Source organism: Chiloscyllium plagiosum, unplaced genomic scaffold (genome assembly GCF_037043375.1).
Source record: "Chiloscyllium plagiosum isolate Xiang-an unplaced genomic scaffold, Cpla_swu_hap1 HiC_scaffold_8, whole genome shotgun sequence".
Taxonomy (NCBI): Eukaryota; Metazoa; Chordata; class Chondrichthyes; order Orectolobiformes; family Hemiscylliidae; genus Chiloscyllium; species Chiloscyllium plagiosum.
This window is the reverse complement of record NW_028270146.1, coordinates 46,890,184-46,907,860: the sequence shown is the minus strand read 5'-3', so window position 1 is coordinate 46,907,860 and position 17,677 is coordinate 46,890,184. Positions and strand designations below refer to the sequence as shown.

Sequence of the window (17,677 nt, the reverse complement as noted above, 5' to 3'; positions counted from 1 at the left end):
TGCGAGCCCTGATTCTGAACGCGCTGGTCATCAGGAGCATCTTTCCTGTGTTTACCTTATCTAGTCTGTTAGAATTTTAAACGATTTTTTAAGCTCCTTCATTTTTCTAAACTCGAGTCAATCATCATGAAGATGTGGATGCACTGTACCTTTAAGAGAGTTAAAAGCGAGCAGAACTACCTGACAGCACCAAATGTTCTGAACAAGATAGAATGTAATGTGGTCCAGCAGCCAGGGTAGCTGGTTGCCTGGAGACAAAACAAATTTGAATTAGGCCAATCAATTTAATTTATACCCCCAAAAATACCAAACTCCAATCAAGTTGAATTTAGTATATTGACAATCTTAAAAGCCAATGACACAATCAGATGCTTTGGGGGTATTAGACCGGAGAAAGTTGAACAGTTGGGAGGAGAACTGCTAAGCCACCAGCATCTGCAGACTGCTCGGAGAATAGCTCTCTTAAAGGTCCTTTATTGATCAGTAACCTGTGAAACAGTAATCCCTAAGAAGAAGAAAAGAAGACTGAGGAAGATATAAGTGAAGATTCGACATCTGGCTGGTTTTGAAAATTTAAATTTTTGGTAAATCTTAATCTTGGGTTTTAATCAGACTAATATTATAGAAGGGAAAGTAAAAGATAGGTTAGAGTTGTAAATAGTTGTTAGTTGATTATTCTTTATTATACTTTAAGAAGTTGTTAATTTTTATGTTAAATAGTTCTTGGCCTCTCGAATTTTCACAGGTTACTACATAGGGTAGATCTTTTCCATGTTGCTGGTTTAAATTAAGCAGGAGGGTTTACCTCTTGTCGTAACACAATGCAGTCTTAATCAATCTAATCTCTCATCAGGTGTCAGTGCTGCCTGAATTTGGGTAAATCCTTGTCTTTCGCTTTCCATTATAGCCCTTACCGGAACTTTATGAACCCCATTTGTAACAATTTTTATTTCTTATATGCAGGTGGCTTACCCTATTCAGTCTGAGATCCACAATCTTAATTAACTTTGCAACAGTTACTCTGGATAAAGTTGATCTGTACAGGTGCAGAAAACCCAAGGTGTACTGAAAATCACTTGCATCAGTTACAAAGCCATGCAGTAGTTAGGACAAAATGTGGTGTAAGAGTTACATTTACAAGTGACATAGATTTCCATACCATCTTCAATGTAGCCAACTTGCGGACTTGCGTTGTGAAACAATGCCAGTGCTGTTTCTAAATAAAGCTATCAGGAATACCATTTGGTCCTCAGTATGAATATTTTACTCTAAGTATGGTTTGAACTTTAATATGACTCACGAACAGGCTTATTTTAATATTAAGCTTTAAAAATAGACTTTAGGGTATCCTTCAAAGTAAATTATTCAGAGTTTCAGTAAATGATATAAATTTAAAAAGTACCTATTCTCTGTAGTAAATTTAATTGATCTCAACCAGTGAAATATAGCAGAAGCTACAATTATCCTCAGTGACCTGAATTTGATAATGGGAAAAGTAATCCACCAGTCTTTATGTTCTATCATTTGGGTCACATTTACAATCCTCTACTGTAAAGTGTGCATACCGATGCTGGCAAAGGTAAAAACTGTGCTCACTTTTTGCAGTCAAACAGGCTACCCAAATCTCTAAGGTTACACACAAAAAAAACTGCACTTATGGAATCACAGCTCCAAATGAGACAATACTTACTGATCTCAAGCAATGAGAAAAGTGGATTTTAGTATGGGGAAATGAAAGAATGGAACGTTGGAAAAATAAATTATGGTTCACAGCTTCAAATGCAATCAGTGACATCACTGTACTCACTCTGTGTTGCTATTTAAATCTAAGCAATATACAACAAGAGGGAACAAGTAGCAAATTGACCAGGCTAAGGAATTAGAATGGAATAAAATTTCAAAGTACAGATGCAGGTCTTCTGGACTCCATTGCCACCTATTCATTCACTCCTTCCCCACACTCCCACTCCTTGTCTTCAGCTTATGTACCACCTTTATATACTGCTACTATCAATTCTGAAGAACTCACCTTCTTAAAATGTTAACTCTGCTCTCTCTGCAAAGATTATGCCAGATTTGCTGAGTTTTCCAGCAATTTCTGTTTTTGTTTCAGAATTCCAGTATCGGTAGTTCTTTGATTTATTATATATAAGCAGACTGTTTAGGTCAGGAGAGGTTGAATAGGCTGGGGCTGTTTTCCCTGGAGCATCGGAGACTGAGGGGTGACCTTATAGAAGTTTACAAAATTAAGAGAAGCATGGATAGGATAAACAGACAAAGTGGAGAAAGTGAGGACTGCAGATGCTGGAGATCAGAGCTGAAAATGTGTTGCTGGAAAAACGCAGCAGGTCAGGCAGCATCCAGGGAACAGGAGAATCGCCGTTTCGGGCATAAGCCCTTCTTCAGGAATCAGACAAAGTCTCTTCTCTGGGGTAGGGGAGGGGGGAGTCCAGAACTAGAGGGATAAGATTTAGGCTGAGAGGGGAAAGATATAAAAGGGACCTAAGGGCCAACCTTTTGCACACAGAGAGTGGTACGGGTATGGAATGAGCTGCCAGAGGAAATGGTGGAGGCTGGTACAATTGCAACATTTAAATGGCATCTGGATGGGAATACGAATAGGAAGGGTTTAGAAGTAAATGGGTCAGGTACTGGCAAGGGGGACTAGATTGGTTTGGGATATCTGGTCGGCATGGACGGGTTGGACCGAAGGGACTGTTTCTGTGCTGTACATCCCTACGATGCTGTGACTCTACTTTCTGGATTAGTGGTGCTGGAAGAGCACAGCAGTTCAGGCAGCATCTAAGGAGCAGCGAAATCGACGTTTCGGGCAAAAGCCCTTCCTCAGGAATGATGAAGGGCTTTTGCCCGAAACGTCGATTTTGCTGCTCCTTAGATGCTGCCTGAACTGCTGTGCTCTTCCAGCACCACTAATCCAGAATCTGGTTTCCAGCATCTGCAGTCATTGTTTTTACCTCTATGACTCTACACCCTTCTCCCTTGTAATTCTGTACCTTCCTTTTAAATGCAACAGAGCTCAACAGAGATTTCCTACAAATTATAAGGAGTACACTTCTTAAAGGTGCATGAGCAGTAGGAGATGGGTACATATGAACGGAACTCATTGAAGGTGGCATAAGAGGTGGAGAAAGCAGTTAATAAAGCATAGTGTCCTCCGCTTTAATAGGAGTATAGAATACAAGAGCAACGAGGTGGTATTGAAATTACAAGGTGAAGTATTGTGTACAGAGTGGGCAGCACATTACAGAAAAATGTGAATGTATTGAAGCACACGCAGAAGTAATTTATAAGAATGGGTTCCAGGAATAGGCAACTTTAATTATGAGGATAGATTGAAAACGTTGAGACTGTTCTCCTTAAGAGGTGATCTGGTTGAGGTTTCAAAATCATGAACGGGCCAGATAGAATAGACAGGAAGAAACTTTTCCTGCTCATATCAGAAGAAAAGAACTAGAGGGCACAGGCTTAAAGTGATGTGCAAATGTAGCAAATTGACAACATGGGTGATATGAGTAAGTAGTTAAGGTATGGAATGCACTGCCTGCAAATGTGATGGAGACGGGTCCAATTGAAGCATCCAAGTGGACATTGGATGATTATTTGGGTAGGAATAGTATGTAGAGATATGGGGAAAATACAGCAGATTGGCACAAGGTAATAGAACTGGTGCAGGAATGATGCGTCGAATGGCCTCAGCCTGCACTGTAACAGTTCTGTGGCACTATGATAATTACTGCTGAACAAGCTCAATGATCCTGCAAATAGCTGTGTGTGTGTGTGGAGTCTCATTTTTTCAGAAGAAATGCAATTGGAGCTTCTCAGTGCAGTGCAAAACTTTCCCTAATGACGAGTGACTGAGAAATGATAAACAGGGCTAATTTGGGAAGTTAAAAAAATGACACCGATGTATTTATTGAATTTTTTTTTGTTAAGGTGTAATATTAGAGTAGTCAACAATGAATTTGGCACATACCTTTACACATAAGCTAGATATTCTTAATGCTGGGTTTCCAAAGTGCAGAAGCAGTTCAGTTCCCATTACAGACATCCTTTGCTATAATAAGCAAAATGAAGATAGATATATATTTTAGGTGCTTACCTGTTCTGGCGGCTCAATGGTTATCCAAGCAGGAAGCATCATGCTGGGGTTCAATGGTTGTGTCCCCACGCGGAAGTAAATAATTCCATCAACATCACAAGCCCATACGTGCTGCCCTCCACATGCTAAGCTTGATAGTTTTATACTGCCTGAAGAGAGGAAAAATATTTAGTCACACAGAATGCAGCAATTCTGCATCTGAAAATAAAGCACTTAGCACTGAAGTTTTAGATAAGAAACATAGTTGGAAGTGATATTAAATGCTGGAGAGAAGTTAAATCTCAAAGCAGGAGAGAAAAATTGACAGCGAAAGTGACAGTGAGAGAGGAAAGCAAATGCAGTTGTTAACCTGCATCATTTTATTCTGCTCTATTTTCACCAACTACCTAAGGCTCCAGCAAATGTTTAGGAAACTAAAGGATATGGACAAGTATAACCTAAAACAATGATTATCTGCAGAATTACCTGTGCCATCATTTCACTATAGCTAGAACAGCTAAGCCCCACAAATAGTACTTGCACCTAGCAGACAAAAGGAACTATTTGAAGTAGGATGAAAAATATTCCTGAAAAGAAATGCTTTGATGTAGTTTCAGTTTTCCTTGGAAATAACATATCTTAGATGTTAGAGACTAAAGATCAGTTAACTTCATACTGCAAATAACCATCTTTCGTAGAGATGTAGAGAGTAGTTGATAAGGCAGACTTATTTGAATTCTGTAGAAAGCCAGGGTGATATGTTCAGCTCAATATACTTTATTTGGAGGTACTGTAGTAGTGATAGTATCTGTCTCAGCCAGAAGTTCTGTGTTCCATCCCCACCTGGACTTCTAGGCCAAATGAATTCTTATTCCATGGCCAATGAATTCTTCCACCACTTCCCCAATTTCCCCAAAGGGGAGCAAAGAATGCGTAAAGATAAACTAAGAAGAATACAATATTAGATAATGTCCATCTCCAATGAGAGAGAATACTCTTGATGTTCAATGGCATTATATGTTGAAAACCCATTGTCAACATTTTAGGGGTTACTACTGACTGGAAACTGAACTGGATCCAGGCTCACTGCCTTTATTCCTGATGAAGGGCTTTTGCCCGAAACGTCGATTTCAAAGCTCCTTGGATGCTGCCTGAACTGCTGTGCTCTTCCAGCACCACTAATCCAGAATCTGGTTTCCAGCATCTGTAGTCATTGTTTTTACCTCTGGATCTACTCTATACCATGGCTACGAGTGCAGGTCTGGTGCTAGGACTTCTGTGGAGAATATTTTAGCTCCTGGATCCCCACTACTCATCTATCATCTACAAAGCACAAGGCATGAATATGATGGCATAATTTCCACTTGGCTGCATGGTACAAATCAAGAATGTACAAGGAGCTCCAATTCAGGACAAAACACCCCCTTTATTGGTACCACATCCACTACCTTCCAATATTCACCCCTTTCACCATCAACATACAGTGTTCTGTCTACAAGACACACCACAGTAATTCACCAAAGCTCCTCTGACAGCACCTTCTTAGCTCACAACCTTTACCACCCAGAAGGACAAGACGCATGGGAATTCCCGTAAGTTTCCCTCCAAACCACACACCATTCTGAGTCGAAATTTCACTATTCCTTCACTAATGCTGGTAAAAATCCTGAAACTCCCTTCCAGCAGCACTGCAGATGCCCCTACATTCCAAAGACTGCAGCAGATCAGGGCAGCAGCTCACCACTACTTTCTCAATATAACGTAATTTAGACAGTGTTCACTGAACAGAGGCAATTTAAATTTCAATTTAAATAATAAGCTTTGCTACAGGAACAGACAGTTTAAGAGACAAAAAAGAACTTTCACCACACTGACAGAAGTATCATGGTACAAATACTAGAATAGCTATCATTATACTGTATAGTATTTCATATGACTTAGCCAGAAGCAGCATTTCAAAAGCTGCATACAGCTAAATATTTCAAGGTTAACATTCCATCAGCAGCATCATGGTTCAGCAACGACAAATTCTTTCCATTTGTCTCTGGAATGCTTTTTCAACTATGTGCATAGAGTGAATTGGTTTGTAAATATAACTGTGTTATAAAGCAGAGATGTTGAAACATGATGCATTTTTACTGACATAAAAAGGAAATCACTAAACTAGTGTCTCTAAGAAGTATTTCATAGTTGTACTGGTATGGCTGATGTAGATTGCATGCAGTAATTTAAGCATGCTTCTTTTTAAAAATAAACTTCAATTTATATAGGAATGGCCTCAGAATAAAGCAATCAAATAACTGATTTGGAAGCTCACACATTTTAGTTGAATGCAGCAGTTATCCTTGGCACACGAAGACGCTCACAACAGAAATTAGATAAAATAGTGGGTAAGCCAGTTTTAATAGTTTACATTGAGGGAGGAATAATGGCTGTAATTCCTCATTGCTTTGCAATAGTACTATGGGGTTGTTTGCACATGTCTCAATCACCACAGTAAGCAGAGAAGACTCCTTGTAATTTCTCAGTCAAAAGATAGTGCCTGTCAATTATCGCATCTCAGCACTAAAGAGGGAACAAGGAACACTATACTTGTGAGAATTCAACACTCCATTTTCTGACTTAGGTTATAATGTTGTCAACTGAATGAGGCCCCAGCTATGAATAGATCCAAGCGTCTATGTAAGCTTGAGCATGTGCACATGTGCGTACATATACACTTTTTTCTCCCTCTGTGAAATCACTGATTTTACGACAAGTGAATCGCTGCTCAGTTTAGAAACATGTAGACTTAAGCATGCAAGACGTAAAATAATCAGATTACTATGACAATTGGACAATGGTTCACAATAGCTTATGAAAGATTCAATAATCTACCTTAAATCATACAGAATGTGAAAAAAACCTTGAATAGTGGACACAACTTGGCATTTAGATATTTTCACGCAAGGTTACTACATCAGCAGTTATCAAAATGTCACATGTCATACGCTTTGGCTATCACTAGACTAATCACATGATGACACAGCTGTTAAAATGTTTTGATTTTAAACAACGTCACCATGATCCAAAGCACAGGGTCGGATAACACCTACTCTGCAACACTGTTTAAGTTTTCCATTTGAGGTATGCTGCAACACACAGTAAGCTCTCTCGATAGAAGAATGCCCACGAGCTCTTCCACCGACAAATAAAATCATCAACAATTCCCCAGCTTTACATTCCATTTCTATTTCTGCTGATACATTGAAGATTATTGATAATTTATGAATTCTGTATAGCTACAAGTACTGTAATAAATCTTCATTTGATTAGTTGAAGCACTATTATATAACTTTAAAGTTTGTTTTTGCATTTTCAAATTAATGAAGGAGGCCATGACTAAGCTACGGAATGAATTTTGTTCAGTCTGTCAAGACTATTTTTGGATTATGACAAGGAACTACTCTCAGATCATCTCAAGTGATAAACTAATGATTAAAGCAATGAGAAAAAAGACTTTCGATTTTGCTTGTTGAATAGTAATGTTAAGCTACCCATAAAACATCTTATTTCCTTCATATTCAAGAATCTATGTTTAATTTGCATGATCTGCAGCAACAAATATTCGATTCTATATAGCAGCATCTCTCAATGCGCCAAAAAGCTGCCTTCACACAGAACACTCAAGACGGCCCACTAAATCTGCATAATGACTGTAAACAAGGACACCAGAAATTATCACATACATGCCCTGTTTCACACAGACAAAAACTAATCAAATTATTTGTTCCTATAAACTATTAAGTGTATAAATAATAAGTAGGCAGCAGGGAAGGATAATCAACCAGTAGGTGTCTCTAGGCCCCTTGATAGTAGCTAAATTGGTGGGACAGAGAACAAATGAAGAGATAATGAGGGCATGTAACAAAGGCAGCACACTAATCAGGGATGACCTTAATCTTCTTGGAGATTGGGATGCTCAGATTGGCAGAGAAAAAAAACCATGAGGAAGAATTCAATGTTTTCAGGATAGTTTCCTTGAACAATGTATTGCGAATCCAACCAGGCAGCAGGCTATTTTGGATCTGGTGATGTGCAATGATGCAAGTTTTAACAGATGATATCACAGTAAAATGCCCCCTAGTAAAGTGAGATCAGAGCATGGTTGAATTTAACATTCAATTTCAGAGGCAGGAACTTGAGTCAGAAACAACACTGCTAAGCTTGAATAAGGTTTTAAAAGGGAATGAGTGCAGACTTGGGTGCAGTGGATTGTGAAAGGAGTTTAGCAGATATTGAAAAAACGAATCCAAGCTTCACAGCAAAGGTACATTCCAATGAGGAAGAAACAGTCTACATAAGCCAATGAGAGCTAATCGGAGAAATTAAGGATAGTATCAAATTGAAAGAAAAACAAATGTAGCAAAATTGAGAGGTAAACCAGAAAGTTTTAAAATCTAACAAAAGAAACCAAAAAAACCCAGAAAATAAATCTTGAGGGTAAACCTGCATGTAATATTTTATTTACTTTATTCAAGGGATGTGAGCATTGCTGGCTGGGCCAGTGTTTCTTGCCCATCCTTAATTGCCCAGAGGGAAGTTAAGAGTCAACCACATTGCTGTGAGTCTGAAGTCACATGTGGGGTAGATCAGGTAAGAACAGCAGCTTCCTTCATGGGTTCCTTCCAGGGCATTGGCAAAGGCTAAGGTCGTTTTCTGACAATTGACAGTAATTTCAGTGTCATCATTACCCTCTTAATTCCATGCCAGAGCGAAGCAAGGCCTGGACAGTATCCAGGCTTGGGTTGACAAACGGCATATAAAAATTGTGCTTTACAAATGCTAAGCAATTACCATATCCAACAAATCTATTTAATACACTATGATTGCCGAGTCCTCCAAAATCAACATCCTTAAAGTTACCATTGACCACAAAATGAATTGGATTAGTGATCTAAATACTGTGACTACAATAGCAGGTTAGAGGCTAGGAATCCCATAAGTAATTAACCTGCTCCCTCTCCTATACCTGTCCACCATCTACAGGACAGAACATACAAACTAGAGGAACAGGCCATTTAACGGATTTGTTTTTTCAATATCTGCTATTGTTCCTGAACTATCGTTGCTGCTAAGCTCCTTTCACAATCCACTGCACCTAAGTCTGCCCTCATTCCTTTGTAAAACCCTATTCAAGCTTAGCAGTGTTGCTTCTGACTCAAGTTCCTGCCTCTGAAATTGAATGTTAAATTCAACTCTGTTCCACCACTCAATAACATCATGGCTCATTTAATTGTAAACTCAAATCCACATTTACACTAATCTCTAATAACCTTTCACCCACTTGCCCAATAAGAACCTGGCTACCTTTGGCTTAAAAACATTCAAGATCTATGAACCCAACATCTTTTCAGGAAGAGTTCCAAAGACTCAAAATCCTCTGAGAAAAAAATCTCTTCTCAGTTTTAAATGGATGACATTTATTTTGTAACACTGACATTTGTAAAGCTTTCTCTCCACATCTACCATGCCAAGACTTCTCTCGTGTTACAATAATGTCACCTATTACTCTGCTAAACTCAAATGCAAGCCTAGCTTGTCCAACTTATCCTCATAAGACAACCCACTCATTCCAACTATCAGTTTGATACATCTTCCCTGAACTGCCTCCAATGTATGTAAATCCTTCCTTGAATAAGGTAATCAATACTGTACTCAGTACTCCAGACATGGTCACATCAGTGCTCTGTCTAACTGAAGCTAACCTCTCTACTTTTGAAATCAATTTCTCTCTCAAAAAATTATTACATTCTATTAGTTTTCCGAATTACTTGTTGTACCTTACTTTTGTCATTCATGGAGAAAGTGAGGTCTGCAGATGCTGGAGATCAAAGTTGAAACTTTATTGCTGGAACAGCACAGCAGGTCAGGCAGCATCCAGGGAACAGGAGATTCGACGTTTCGGGCACAGGCCCTTCTTCAGGAAAGGTCCTTTCCTGAAGAAGGGCCTGTGCCCGAAACATCGAATCTCCTGTTCCCTGGATGCTGCCTGACCTGCTGTGCTGTTCCAGCAATAAAGTTTCAACTTTTGTCATTCATGCAAGAGGCCACCCAAATCCTTATGCATCTCAGAGTTTTGCAATCTCTCACCACTTAGATAATATGCTGTTTCATTATTCTCCCTGCCAAAATGGACAAGTTCACATTTTCATACATTATACTCCATATTCCATACATTTGTTCACTCACCTAACCTACCGCTATTTTTTTTTAACCTCCTTGTATCCTTTTCACAATTTATTTTGCTATCTACCTTTGCTTCATCAGCAAATTTGGCAACCACACCTTCTGTCTCTTCATGTAAGTATAAATTGAAAACAGTTCAGATTCCAGCACTGATCCTTGTGTTACACCATTCTTTACATCTTGCTTAACTTAAAACGACCCATTTATGTCTACTCTGCTTCCTGTTAGCCAATCTTCTAGCCATCCTAATATATGTCACTCCCTACATTTTGAGATTTTATTTTCTGCAATAGCCTTGATGCAGTACCTTATCAAATGCCTTCCGGAAATCAAAGCACGTCACATCCATTAGTTCCTCTTTATCAACAGTAGGTTTTAGCTCCTCAAAGAACTCCAAAAGACTGGTCAAACAAAACTTCACTTGCACAAACTATGTTGTCTCTACCTCATTACCTTTAACATATCCAAGTGTACTGCTGTAGCCTTTTTTAATAGTTTCTAACATTTTGTCGATGACAGATGTTAATTTCATTAACTTTAAGTTTCCTGCTTTCTCTTCCTTCCCTTCCCGTTGAATAAAGGAGATGGACTCACAATCTTCCATCTAATGGGACCATCCTGAAACAAGGAAACTTTGAAAACTTAAAACCAATACATCAACTATCTCAGTAATCACTTATTTTAACAGCCTAGGATGAAAGTCATCAGAATCCAGGCACTTGTCAGTCTACAGCTCCAACAATTTACTCAATACTGCTTCTATGGTGATTGTGATTTTCCTGAGGTCCTTCCCCCCTTCCCTTCTACTTCTTGATTTAACACTATTCCTGATATCTTCGATCGTAAAGGCTGATGCAAAATACCCATTCCACTTATCTGCCAATTCTCCAAGTTTCCTTATTAATTATCCATCTCACTTTTCATAGAACGTTCATTTTGTTAACTATTTTCATTGAATGACTGTTATAATTCTGGATAGCTTTGCCTTCTAATTATTTTTTGGTCTGTTTGTGTTTTTTGTTTAATATTCTGTCTAATCTTTTGACTTGCCACTTGTCTTTGCAAAATTAAATGATTTTCCTTCATTTGGTGCTATGTTTGACAATTTCTAGTTACTAACAGATAGTTGGTCTGTCCCTTGAAATATTTCTTACTCAGGTGTATAATATCTATTCGTGTGTATTTTAAAATACCCCTCATGTGCCTGCCACAGCATTTTGATTGATGTATTTTTTAACCTAACTTGCCAACCTACCTCATTGTTCTGCTTTTAAGATCTTTTATTCTCCTTAGTTAAGTTTTAAAGAATAGTTTCAAACCCACACCTCTTATCTACAAACTGAACATAAAATTCAACTATATTATAGCCACTGCTACTTAGAGGTGCCTTCACTATAAGATCATTAACTAATCCTCTCTCAATGCAAAATAGTCTACTCTCAGGTCAACTTGAGATCATGCTGCCTTAAGAAACTATCCTAATGATATTCCAAAAACTCACCAAGATATCTTTGAATTTTCCAGTCCATGTATCAATTAACATCTCCATAATTATCATGATGTTTTTCTGCTAAACTCTCACTATTTTTTCCTTTGTGCTCCACCCTACCATATGGTTACTATTAGGTGGTCTTGTGCACCACTCACACAAGTTAATCCTTGCCTTTATCATTTCTGATTTCTAGCCAAACTACTTCCATATCCTGCTTTCCTGAACACAGGTCATCCCTTTCCGTTATGCTAATTCCATCATGAACTAACAGAACCACCTTTTCTTAGTTTCTTATATTTCCTGTACCCTTCAATACTGAGATCTTAATCCATGTCATGCTGCAGCCATATCTCTGAGATGGCTATCAGATCATATTTATTCATTTCATTTCCACTTGTGCTCTCAGTTAATTTGTTTTGCTTTCAATGCTGTGTGTGTAATGATACACTGCCTCTACTTTTACTCTTTGCAAATTCTCATCTTATCTGACGCATTACTCTGAGATTCACACATTACTTCCCTCCCCATCGTGGTTGGTTTACCTCGTCCCTTATAAATAACTTTCTCTTTGGCCTTGGATCTGCTCTTTGATAGATCACATCTTTCCAAATTTCACCTCTTGCCCCATCGCTACTTCCATAGTCTTATGGGTGGCAAGAATACTGGCCCAGCACAAGACTATCTCATTGGCTGAGACCTCACTTTCCCAGCACAGGTGCCAATGCCCCACAAACCAGAATCCGATGCTCCTAATATCTATTCTGCATATTTTAAAATACCCCTCAAGTGCCTGCCACAGCATCTCAATTGATGTATCCTTTAATCTAATTTACCTCATTAACTAACAGTCTTCCAACCCGACTCAATTCCCCAATTTGCCCTATAACTTGATTGAGTTTTTTGAAAAAGTAACAAAGAGGATTGATGAAGACAGAGCAGTGGACGTGATCTATATGGACTTCAATAAGGCATTCGACAAAGTTCTTCATGGGAGGCTGGTTAGCAAGGTTAGAAATACAGAAAGAAGTAGGCATTTGGAGATAGAACTGGCTCAAAGGTAGAAGACAGAGGGTGGTGAAGGAGGGTTGTTTTTCAGACTGGAGTCCTGTGACGAGCAGTGTGCCACAAGGATCGGTGCTGGGTCCAATGTTTTTCATCATTTATAGAAATGATTTGGATGCGAACATAGTATAGTAAGTTTGCAGATAGCACCAAAATTGGAGGTGTAGTGAACATCAAAGGAGGTTACCTCAGGGTACAACAGGATCTTGATCAGATGGGCCATAGGCTGGGGAGTGGCAGATGGGGTTTAATTTGGATAAATGGGTAATGCTGCATTTTGGAGAGGCCAATCAGGGCAGGACTTATATATTTAATGGTAAGGTCCTGGGGAGTATTACCGAACAAAGACACCTTAGAGTGCAAGTTCATAGTTCCTTGACAGTGGAGTTGCAGGTTGATAGGACAGTGGAGGTGGTGTTTGGTATGCTTGCCTTTATTGGTCAGTACATTGAGTACAGGAGTTGGGAGGTCATGTTGCACCTGTACAGGACATTGCTTATTGCATTCAATTCTGGTCTCTCTGCTATAGGAAGAATATTGTGAAACTAGAAAGGGTTCAGAGAAGATTTACAAGAATGTTGCCAGGGATGGACAGTTTGAGCTATAGGGAGAGGCTGAATATGTGGGGGTTATTTTCCCTGGAGCATCGGAGTCTGAGTTGTGACTTCATAGAGGTTTATAAAATCATGTAGGGCATGGATAGGGTAAATAGACAAGATCTTTTCCCTGGGGTGGGGCAGTCCAGAACTAGAGGGCATAGGTTTAGGGTGAGAGGGGAATGATATAAAAGAGACCTAAGGGGCAACATTTTCACACAAAGGATGGTACATGTATGGAATTTGCTGCCAGAGGAAGTGGTGGAGGTTGGTACAATTACAACAGTTAAAAGACATCTAGATGGGTATATGAATAGGAAGGGTTTGGAGCGGTATGAGCCAAATGCTGGTAAATGTAACTAGATTAATTTAGGATATCTGGTCAGCACGGACAGTTTGGACCAAAGGCTTTGTTTCTGTTCTTTATGTTTCTATGACATCTATGACTGTGTCAATTTGCATATGGTTCAGGTAATAATGCAAATATTATGACCTTTAATATGCTGCTTCATAATTTTGTACTTAGCTCCGCATACACTCTATGTAGAACTTCCTCCGTTGTCGTTACTAACTGGACTATGACAACTATATTCTTCCTCTCCTACTCCAAAGTCCTACTCAGCACTGAGCAGACATCCCAAATCCTGGCCCAAGGCAGGCCACACAGTCAACTGGACTCACACAGTGAGTGGGGGTGAAGGCAATGTCTTGAGCTTGATATGACTCAACAGTTTCAGAAAAACTAGAAAAACATCGACGTAAAGAGTAGAAACATCTTCTCAACGTACTGAATGTGCAGATAGGAGAAAGATGGAGTAAATACATTTGGACATAGCCAACGTATGTGCACTGTTCAGAAAATAAAGAGCTTCTTGTAACATGATGGTATTTAAAACAAAAACCTTACCTAACTGTGTAAGATCCAGTTTGGTCCAGTGCATCCCACTTGGGCAGTTTTCTGACAATGTCCTAATGTGAATATTGCCCTGCAAGTCCAGGCCCCAGACTGCGTCATGGCTAGCAGAAATCTGCACCATCTCTACATCAGGAGGTAACTGTACAGTTGAGGGGCGAAACTCAGGATTTTGGTCACTGATGCAGAAGAGGTCCTTGTTGCTTTGTCCCAGCCACAGAAAGCTTCCTTTGGAAGATAAAATGACAGAGGAAACTAATGTTCATTATTTCGATAGCAAATTAACCAAATTTCCAATAAGCTCAGATGCAGACAAAAAGTCACCTGGGAGATTTCCATAGAAGGAGGTTGTAAAACAAATGGACCTATCAAGACAAATAGTAAAGGAAGAAACAGGCCATAATTTAGCAGTCTTTTCAGAAACTATAATTTGTTTGTGTAACACAAATTATTTTGAAACAAACATTTTAAAAGTTAATTGTTTTTTGTCATGTTACTTTAGAATGTAATAATTTTTAATACGAAAAGACTAAATGCTGCAATACAGCAGGTTAATAATTCTCATCACAGCCATTAGAACAACAGAGGGGCAGAGTTAATTCTAAGAAAGAAAATAGCTTTTAAAAGTATAGCAACAGGAATCAGTCATTCAACCCGCTGAGCTTAATCCATCATTTATTAGATCATGAGAAGTGGCAGATGGAGTTTAATTCAGATAAATGCGAGGTGCTGCATTTTGAGAAAGCAAATCTTAGCAGGACCTATACACTTAATGGTAAAGGTCCGAGGGAGTGTTGCTGAACAAAGAGACCTTGGAGTTCAGGTTCATAGCTCCTTGAAAGCTTTGTCGCAGGTAGATAGGATAGTGAAGAAGGCGTTTGATATGCTTGCCTTTATTGGTCAGAGTATTGAGTACAGGAGTTGGGAGGTCATGTTGCGGCTGTACAGGATATTGGTTAGGCCACTGTTGGAATATTGCGTGCAATTCTGGTCTCCTTCCTATCGGAAAGATATTGTGAAACTTGAAAGGGTTCAGGAAAGTTTTACAAGGATGTTGCCAGGGTTGGAGGATTTAAGCTGTAGGGGAAGACTGAACAGGCTGGGGCTGTTTTCCCTGGAGCATCAAAGGCTGAAGGGTGACCTTATAGAGGTTTACAAATTCGTGAGGGACATGGATAGGGTAAATAGGCAAAGTCTTTTCCCTGGGGTCGGGGAGTCCAGAACTAGAGGGCATAGGTTTAGGGTGAGAGGGGAAAGATATAAAAGAGACCTAAGGCGCAACATTTTCATGCAGAGGGTGGTATGTGTATGGAATGAGCTGCCAGAGGATGTGGTGGAAGCTGGTACAACTGCAACATTTAAAAGGCATTTGGATGGGTATATGAATAGGAAGGGTTTGGAAAGATATGGGCCAGGTGCTGGCAGGTGGGATTAGATTGGGTTGGGATATCTGGTCGGCATGGACGGGTTGAATCGAAGGGTCTGTTTCCATGCTGCACATCTCTATGACTCTATGACTGACCTGTACACCAAGTCTCTTTATTCCAGTGGTAAAACTTTAAAGGAATAAGAGAAGGGCACTGAAAGGCAATAGGTTTTGCAGCCTAATGCATGCTGTAGCACACTTGTGTCGACAAGGGACTGCTAATTCAGATTCTTAACTCCTGCATTTAGCCAATCATTCCATATGCTGCCTAGGAGAAAGCTCCATGGGAAAGTGTACTCAGGTTTTCATTCTATCTGGTACCTTCAATTTACATTAAGTTTTATGCAGGTACAAAATCTTTCCTTTCTGTAGCACTAGTTAGAAGTGCTTATAAATACTGATAGAATGCAAAGATTTTTTGAGGAAATGAAAATATTTTGTGTCAGCAATTGTATGACCTGCTTTAACTCTTGATTTTAGAAGCAATAAATCATGTTTTGGAAAGCTTTGAAGTTACCAGTTTTATAGATAACAGCTAAATGATGGAGTTACGTTACTCAAATATTCAAGAAAACTTGAGGTTCATGGAACTAATGGTAAATTCTCTGATGATTTAAAAAATATATTTTTGTCAGTCCTAAACACCACCTGGGAAGTTGGACTACACCGCTGTCATTTGCAAATTTGGTGAACCTCTTCAGGGATCGGTTTTACATCCACTGGTGCTAAACTATTCATAAATGATAGCAAATTGTATGATGTTCTCGTGTCTATGATGTATCATTTTATGTAAATTGACAGGATCCATAAGAATGTAGGACACCTAAGGGGAGTTAGTTCTTTCGCAACTGTGATGGTTATTTAACGTTATCCAGGCCTTTGTTTACCCTTTTCTTACTTTTGAAAATCTTACAATAAACTGAGTTACTTAATAACTTTATTCTCATAACAGTTACAGTAACTATGGTTTCCCTGCAGCCTCACTTTTGTTTCCTACTCCCAACTATCATTTTCTTTTACTTCAGTGTTGGGGCTGGGGAAAGAAGTCTCCGTATTAGAAAAAAACAGCATGTAGCTGAAATCATGCACAAACATCTCCAACATGGTTTCTATCTAATTTTTCCAACGATCCAAGAAAAATTACCAACTTTTACACTGTCTTAGCGCCAACTCTCAAAAAAGCCCCATTCTCAGATCAGTGTGAGATCTTTTTTCCTACTTCTCATAGAAACCTCTTTTGGCTTGCAAATGACATAGCCAAGTGGTAGCAATTTCAGGCCATTGTTTATATGTTAAGCCAAGTCAAAGAGAAATGATTACATTTCAAGTGAAATGATGCCCAGTGGTATTGTTGCATAATCCAGAAACCCAGGCTATAGTCTGAGTCTGATGTTTGAATTCCACCATTGGCAGAAAGTGAAACTAGAAATTGTAAAAATTGCATTAGAAGTTTAATGACAAAAGCACTGTCAGCTATCCTAAAACAGCACATCTAGTTCACTAATGGGTAAAAACACTAATGTCCATTAGGGGAGGAAGTTGACCTACATGCAACTATAAATGCACAGCAATTGACTCTCAACTGCCCTCGGAGATGGCTTAAAAATCACTCAGTTATATTAAACTGTGAAAACGTCTCAAAGAAATTATTGGGGACACGGTAGGCATAGGGGTAATGTCACTAGGCTAATAATCCAGAATCCCTGAAGAAGATTGCGGAAATATAAGTCCCATTCCTATGGCAGATGCTGAAATTAGAATTCAGCAAAAATCTAAAATTAACAGCTGGTAAAATGGCAAACATGTATATATTGTCCACAGTTATAAATACCCCATTTATTTCATTAATGTCCTTTGGGGA

The 17,677-nt window shown here is 39.0% G+C and overlaps 1 protein-coding gene across 6 annotated transcripts in view; it reads right to left on the bottom strand.

Annotated features, from left to right (window-relative positions):
* The window catches only part of tecpr2 (tectonin beta-propeller repeat containing 2), a 114,676-nt gene that overhangs the window by 26,242 nt on the left and 70,757 nt on the right, over positions 1-17,677 (bottom strand). For all 6 annotated transcript variants that reach the window (XM_043697447.2, XM_087989782.1, XM_087989784.1 and 3 more), the window contains 2 exons: positions 14,385-14,618; positions 4,121-4,269 (listed from right to left, as the gene is read on the bottom strand). In XM_043697447.2, coding sequence (XP_043553382.2) covers positions 4,121-4,269; positions 14,385-14,618 — 383 coding nt within the window. The remainder of the gene's footprint in view (positions 1-4,120; positions 4,270-14,384; positions 14,619-17,677) is intronic.